Source organism: Embiotoca jacksoni, unplaced genomic scaffold, assembly GCF_022577435.1.
Source record: "Embiotoca jacksoni isolate LCO1_2020_lvr unplaced genomic scaffold, fEmbJac1.0.p SCAF_4, whole genome shotgun sequence".
NCBI classification, from domain to species: Eukaryota; Metazoa; Chordata; class Actinopteri; family Embiotocidae; genus Embiotoca; species Embiotoca jacksoni.
The window spans coordinates 673,584-681,379 of record NW_027185392.1 but is presented as its reverse complement, the minus strand read 5'-3'; the positions used below and the strand labels follow the sequence as shown (position 1 = coordinate 681,379).

The window sequence follows — 7,796 nt, the reverse complement described above, 5'->3', positions numbered from 1 at the left end:
AATTATGATTAACAATTAAACTCCCCTTATTTACTTCACATTTTATACACCATTTGAAGAAGAAGAGTCATTCACTGGCTTTGGTGTTTGGCTTTGCAACTAATTTCATGAAGTTCATGTCAACAGATGATCTTTTAAATGTGGCCTGTTGAATATTAGAAGTTAAGCTGCTCGAGATAAAACAGCTGGTGGCGCCAGTTTTCCACTAACGTGCCATTTAAGCCGAAGAAGAAGGCGACGGCAGTCAAACCTTAAACGGTGGAAAACAGAGTGGAAACAAGTGACGGAGATGTGACGTTTCTGTTGGTTTCATTCAGATGATTTCATTCAGACGAATGGAAATGATGCAAAAAGGTTCCAGTCTACTAAAATAAATGAGATCAGGCAATTATGGAATAACTGTGTCAGGACTAAACATCAGAAACGAGCAGAAGAAATTGCTATCAAAGTGGCAGAGCTGCAAAACTTAGAAGACGGTCGAGATGATTTTGGCATAATGTTTATTTAGCGTAGAATATTCTATCTTTATCTTATTTTTTGACAAGTCATTGTTTTTTTTAAAGTGCTCAACATCTTTTAGTCATAAGACTGAATTAAAAAATGTCTGTACAAAATAAAAAGTAATCAGCCATAAGAAGCCGGTAGGTTTCATTATCTAAATATGTTTGCTTTTCATAAAACTAAGCATGACTGACCACAAGGCGTGACAAAATCCTGCTGGAATCAAAAGGCAGAATACACTCGTATGCCGGTTTATTAGGGCTTTTTACTTTTCAAAAACTACCTAATAAACTGGCAATTACATGCACCAACACTGATGACCTGGTTTTTAAGCCAATGCGTGAATGAATGAGCAGAAATCTTGATCACAGAAACATCCTGATGAAAAAAAACTTCAGTCTTCAGGTTCAGTCTTCTTAATGTTCACCATGAGAAAAAAATGATTGCAAAACCTGAAGTCCTTTAAGTCAACACACTGACGCACACGATGCCATTTGATACGATGCTGAAGGAAGCCAGACGCTCTAAATGAAAACAAAACTGCTCTGTCCTCTAACCTCGTGCTTCTTCTCTCGTCATCCCTCCTCTTCACTCTTCTGCTGTTGCTCAGCAAACACACGCCCCCTGCTGCTCGTTTCACTTTCTGAAATACAGTTACAGCAATAACAAAATGTTGTTTAATCCTACCGGGAAGACATCATTTTATCAGCTTCTATTGGATGTTAATTAAGGCTGCATGATTCTGGAAAAGAATGAGAATAAAAAATTTTTTTTGCTCAGAATTGAGTTGAGTATCTCTTCAATGTTTATTGCTTTCATTTACCTAACACAGAAAATAAAAAAAAAAATGTGTTGGTTCCTGTTATAGAATATAAAATATTCCAGTAAAATATCAATAATAATATAAATATTAAGCTTATTCAAGGAAACTTTGTAAATTTCAGATCAGATCAGGTAAAATGCCACTACTGAGTCTAATAAAACACAAACGCCGACTCAAAATGATCAAAAACTACAGGCTTCAGATGATTTATCATCACTGATGAAGCTGACAGAGGTGCATGCAATTCTCAGCGGGCGGGCACAACTCGGCAGGCTACCTGCTCATGATACCTGTATATTAATAGTGGACGACAGAAAGGAAACGCTTGGTTTTAAACTTCATGAATCGCTGAACATGAAAACAATCAGCTTCAGTCTCTTGTTTAACCTTTGAACCAGTATTTTTTTTTACCGTTGTCTTCTCCTCGTTGTCTCTCACTCTTAAAATAGAGCGCTTGTTTTGATGTAGCCGACGTCCCGAATGAAAATGCGCACAATCGTCATTTAGAAATGAGACGGCACAGAGGTGTGAATCGAGATGGTGATTTTATTACACTTAATCGTGCGGCCCGATTGTTGGTCTAACCGTCTACGGTAGGAATGAATGAACAGCGTACCTGAAGGAGAACTGATCTGAAGACGGTCGCGTCGCTCTCCGTCCTCTCGGTACGGCCTCAGGCCCACGAAGAGGGTTTTCAGAACTGAATTCGCAGCAACTTCCAAAGCAAATCCCACAAAATCATACAAGGCGTCAACATATTTCAGCATTTCAGGCTCATATTCGTACGTATACATGCGGCACGGCCTTACCCGTGCGGGACGACGTGTGGGGAGGCCGCTGCTGAGCCCGGGTTGAACACCGGCTTGGACTGACCGGCGCCTCACTGAGGGAGTCGGACACGAGGCTGCAAACGGGATTCACCGGCTGCTTTACGGGATCCGGTCCGGTTTTAGGACCGGAGCAGAAGTCAGATGTCGGCTCCCGAGAGGTTCGTGTGACATCACCTCCGACCTGACACGGGAGCGGTGCCCCTGAATCGGAAGCCTGTTGTTTGGAGCCTGATAACTGAAATGTGCTCTCGGCCAGCTGCTGCCCGCACGGACGCGTCTTTGAATCATCTGCTTGGGATCTCCGGGACGAGTGCGAAGCGGCGCTCCCCTTGAGCGGGGTTGCAAAGAGGCTGAAGAAGGACGCGGCGGACGTTTTGTCAGGTTCGGGTGCCGTTTGAACTTCTCCGTCTTTACCTGTGAAATCTGCAGACTGCGGAGGTTGAATAAAACGTCGAGGAGAAGCTGAGATCACACCGTCACTGATGGGGCTCGCAAAAAGGCTGTGAAAAGATCTTTTCTGGGTCTGATGACATCCATTAGTATTTGGAAGTTTACTGCTACACTCTGATTTGCTCTCAGGAGAATTTTGTCGCTGTGCGCCGAGTTTAAGGCCCGATTGTGTCCGTTTGGAGCGCCGGTGCATCTCGGTGATGGCAGGTTTGGCGGAGTCGTTCGTCTTAACGGAGCGGCCCGCGGATGCCACGGGAACGGCACCTCCGCCCTCCGACTTCAAAAAAGGCTGTACTGACGACTGTGAGTGAAATGTCCAAACGGGAAGATGTGGCTTCGTGTGTGCAGGACGTTTGGGAGCACACGTCTGACCTGAGGGGCGTCCAAATCGAAAAACACCTTCATTTTTTGAGTTTACTGAGCAGGCAGTACCTGCAGGCAGGTGGGAGCATCCTGTGCTTCCAGACTTATCTGCCTCCGTGACTCCATGAGAAGCTCTTCGAGGAGTTTTCAGGGACTCTGAAAGATCGGGGCAGATCTTTTGCACTTCGAAGGAAAGCAGGCTCTTGAATATTTTTTGCCGGGACTTGTTTGCTTCATCTCCGGTATTTAGGGAGTCCTTTTCATTTCGGTGTTGTGAGCTTTGCAGAGGATCAGTGTTTTCAGTTAGAGCAGCAGGTCTTTGGCCAAAAGTCAAGTTTTCCACTGATTTACAGGACCTGAGGACGGCATCGACAGAGTAGGGCGCTTCGCTTTGGTTTACGTAGCCCAATGTGGCATCAGAAGAAGGGACAGTCGTTGATTCTTGACTTCCAGGAGTTGTAAAGAAACTAGGGAACGGTCTGGATCCCTGAGGTCCCAGCACGGCTTCCACGGAATAACAAACTGGCTCCTCCAGGTTGGTTGATGGAGGGCTGTGAGGTCGAGCAGCCTCCAATGCACGTGGTGGGATGACTTCTTCCGTGACTTCGGCCTGCTCTTCGGTGTTTTGCGTTACGAAGAAAGGAAGGCTCTTGAACATTTTTACCTGGGATTTTGTTTCTTGATCTCCCGTATTTAGCGAGTCCTTCTCAATTTGTGTTTGCGAGCTGTGCAGAAGATCGGGGTTTTCTTCTAAATCTGTTTTTGGGGTAGAGGATACAGGTCTTGGTCCAAAAGTAGGATTTTCCGCTGATTTGCAGGACCTGAGGACGGCATCGACAGAGTAGGGAGCTTCGCTTTGGTTTGCGTAGCCCAAAGTGGCAACAGAAGAAGGGACAGTCGTTGATTCTTGACTTCCAGGTGTCGTATAGAAATTAAGGAACGGTCTGGACAGCTGAGGTCCCAGCACGGCTTCCACCGAGTAACTAACTGGCTCCTCCTGGTTGGTCGATGGAGGGCTGTGAGGTCGCTCTTCAGCCGCGATATCGGCCTGTTCTTCGGTCGGGCGTGAGGTTTCCTCCCCGCCGATTTTTCCCGCAGTGCTGTAAAAGTTCAACCTGGGAAATAAAAATTACAAAAAATATCCGGTGAAGGTTAATCCCAAATGTCACAACAAAGATGAGAACACAAAGATTTAGGTTCGCACGTGCATACCTGAGAGGCTGAGTCACTACATCGGATGTCGGGTTTGCCTCTATAATTTCGGACTCCTCCGAGATCTCCGGCTGTGCCGCCGCCTCCTGCTCAGCTTTTTTCGCAAGTGCGTAGTCTGTATCCCGTTTTAACGTCTGCATCGAATACACATAACGCAGATCTAGTTAAGCACGGCGCATGTAATACCTTTTGAATAACATTTTAATGGCTGGATATTTGCATTCACACCTCTTCGAACAGCCGCTTAGTGACGTCGTTAAGAGGCTCGTGGGAAAACTTGCAGTCCGCTTCTTGGGAACACTTTCCTTTTCTATGGAAGAACTTGCAGGGAAAAGACTGTGCAGACCAGTAAAGGAAATATTAGATACAACAACGGCCTCCAGTTTAGTGCTACGAGTTTACGACAGGAAGACACGCAGACCGCCAACGGTGAACCAAAGGATATTGTGCATGTACGGGCAGCTCTCCCCTTTGGTGCAGAACCCTTGGACGTAAAACTTGCAGACTTCCTTGAGGAGACCGTTGAAGCTCTGAACGTGCTCCAGCTGGCATTCGTTGGCCTGCAGACGGGGGGGAAAAAAGGAAGAGAGAAATGTTAGGTTCACTGCAGTCGGACAAAATGAGGAGAATCTTTTATGGTTTGACTTGTCGGTGTTGGTGAAACCGGCCTTGATGCACCGTCCCCAGAGGAAATGTCGGCAGAGTAACCGTCCGTCCACCATCACCGCGTTCTGGTCCTTGAACTCTTGGCTCATGAACCTCGTGCGTGTTAATTTATCGGTCTACAAGGAAAGATACACATCGTGAGATTCAAGATAAAATACATTTTCAAAAAAAAGAGTGTTTTGTCCCTTTGACCGGATTCTTAGTGGCATTTGGCTCTTTTGTCAGGAACACTTACTTCATTAATGAAGTTTTGTGGTTTGAGTTATGCAAATTGAAGTTTCCCATGTCTGTTGTTCCTTTTGTCTGACCTGATTTTTTTTTTTTTTCTTCGATGCCTCTGTGGCGGCGACAACCGTGGCCGAAGGTTCTCAGGTTGTCGGCCATACAAAGAAGGCCATGAGGGAATTTCTTCAAATTTGGTGCAAACATTCACTTGGTCCCAAGGATGAACGGACTAGATTATGGAGGTCAAAGGTCATTGTAACCACATCCATCCGCCCCATTCTCATGAGCTCGATATCTCGGGAACGCCTTGCGCGAATTTCTTCAAAATTGGCACAAACATTCACTTGGACTCATTGAACGTTAGGGATAAATGGTCTGCATTTATAATGCGCCTTTTTACCTTAACGGTCGACACCATTTTGATCGCATCGTCTGCTGTCAATCACATTTATTGGCCAAACATGTGACCATAAAATAAAGTCTTCACTAATTATTATTAAGTCTCATTTAGAAAATAATTTATCTAAAAGAGGCCACCAAGAAATAATAAGAATGCTGTAAATATCTCCACTGATGCCAGCTACTCAGAAAAATCTCTTTAGCATTTTTGAGATTATATATTATAGTTGATGAGCAGACAGGATATGCGGAGAGAGAAAGGAGGACAACATGCCTACCTGCTTCCCGTCGTTACGTCTTTCGCCTCTTCCCCCTTTTCTCATCACATGTCTTCCATCTTCACCTCCATCTCTACGTCCATTCTGGCGTTGATGCTTATATTTCTGCTTCTGCGTCTTCTTCTTTCCACGCTGCTGTCGCTCGTCCACATGAAAGCTGTTTTGCGTTTTTTCATTCCAGCCTTTGCAGTGCCGGCTGTTGAGGCCGTCTTTACCATCGGGGTGACTCGTCACCTGCTTGGTGAAGCCGCCCATCGCGTGCTTCCCATCGGCGCTCTGCTGACGGCCACCTCCGGCCTCCGCGTTGAAGGAATTATAATTATAATTAGTTTTTGTGTGGTTTTGGTAAAATCGCTTCTGTGAAAGAAAAAAAAAAATAGAGAAAGATTGAATTTCAAGAAGATGTTTGCTCAAATCTAAGCCAAAAAAAATAAATAATCGTGATTCTCATTTTATCCAGAATCGTGCAGCCCAACAAAAGATGTTCACAAACTGTGCGATAATGCTTCAATAAAGTGTCAATAAAAGGTGCACACAGATATGTGATGTCGAGTTTACAATGCAAACTCACCTTCTTGTTTTGAGGTCCCGGCTGCTCCCACTGGGTCTTCCTCTTCCTGCCGCAGCCTGTTGGATCATCCCCAGTCCAGTTCCTTCAAAGTAAAACGAGTGAGTGAAGCGAGAGTGATCATTAACACCGACCTGCTCTTTTAGCACTTTTAGTGTTGAAAATGTAATAGGTCAAAGACAACCCTGTTAAAAAACGACCAAACTATTTTAATCACTTCGTCATAGTACCTTGTGACATTTGATTTCCAACTAATGTTTTAAACTAAGGCGATAAAGCTAAAAAAAAAAAGAAATGAAAAAAAAAGAAAACCAGTCGATGTAAACATCCCAACAGAACTCAACACTGATTACTGACAAACTTTAATTAAATGATGTTCAATAGAATTTGAATCAAGATTGTTAAGATTTTAAAGCACAACCATCAAAAGAAATCACAGCAGTGAAAGAAAAGTAAGTTTTGTATCAAAAAAGAATATATTTGATTGTTCCCCTTTGAAATAACTAACATTTTGTTCATTAACTGTAATTTAATTACATATTTTTACTCAGTAACTGTGACTGGCTGCAGTTATCCAGCCATCCAGATTAGATTAGACTTTATTAATCCCACAGTGAGGAAATTCGGTCGTCACAGCAGCAAAGAAAACCAAAAAGTGCACACGACATGAACAATTGTTTACAAATATGTAGAAGATATAAGAAATAATATAGATACAAAATAATTATAGAATAAATTGTTAAATAAACACACACACACACAGACTATATACACACACAAACAAATAGAATCAAATTTAAATAAATACAGTTTGGGATGAATGGAAAAAAAACCATCAAGATCTATAGATGTATAATATATATTATATTCAGATGTACTGTCGTTAACGTACCACTGCGTGAAGGCTGGTTGACCAGGACTCTTCACGTCTTCATCCCCAGCAGACAGTTTCGTGAACAGGTTTGCAAAAGCCATGTTAATTTCATCAGCTGTTAGTTGTTTGTTTCTCGTCGTCCAAACAAATTAAACAACAAACTTTGGTAACAGCCGCCTGCACGCGAAGGGTGACGCTCGCGGTATGCCAGCAAATATAACGCTTATTTTAATGTCCTTAATATTTTGTAGCGTAACCTGCTCCTTTTTTTTTTGTTGCAAATACCGGACGTGTCACAATAAATTCAGGTCTGGTCCACATGCCTACCCGCAAGGCAGCGACATCGCTCCGTCGTTTACATCTTCTTCCGGGTTTGTAACATACGTCACCTCCCTGGACTCTACCAAACACGGATAAAGAGGGGGGGGGCAGGGGGGGAGTCAGATACTCGATGCCGTAAAGGAGTAACATTTTGTACTTTTTGGTATATGTAGTGACATAAATAAAAGTGGTAGCTTCCCCCAGTACAGTTATTAAGAATTGATAAGTGAAATAAACTGACTTTAAGACGATCACACAAACGGACCTTCTCTACAGCCCCCCCGGC

The 7,796-nt window shown here is 43.6% G+C and overlaps 1 protein-coding gene across 1 annotated transcript; it reads right to left on the bottom strand.

Moving 5' to 3' along the window:
• Positions 1 to 483: 483 nt before the first annotated feature.
• Positions 484 to 7,549, bottom strand: LOC138209029 (mucin-12-like). The gene is made up of 10 exons (XM_069167351.1): positions 7,208 to 7,549; positions 6,319 to 6,400; positions 5,748 to 6,104; positions 4,848 to 4,961; positions 4,625 to 4,739; positions 4,408 to 4,517; positions 4,180 to 4,313; positions 2,134 to 4,082; positions 1,941 to 2,039; positions 484 to 1,144 (listed from the first exon to the last, which is right to left on the bottom strand). Exons 1-10 carry the CDS (start codon positions 7,288 to 7,290, stop codon positions 1,077 to 1,079), a joined length of 3,111 nt encoding a protein of 1,036 aa, XP_069023452.1. The 5' UTR covers positions 7,291 to 7,549; the 3' UTR covers positions 484 to 1,076.
• Between the last annotated feature and the right edge of the window lie 247 nt (positions 7,550 to 7,796).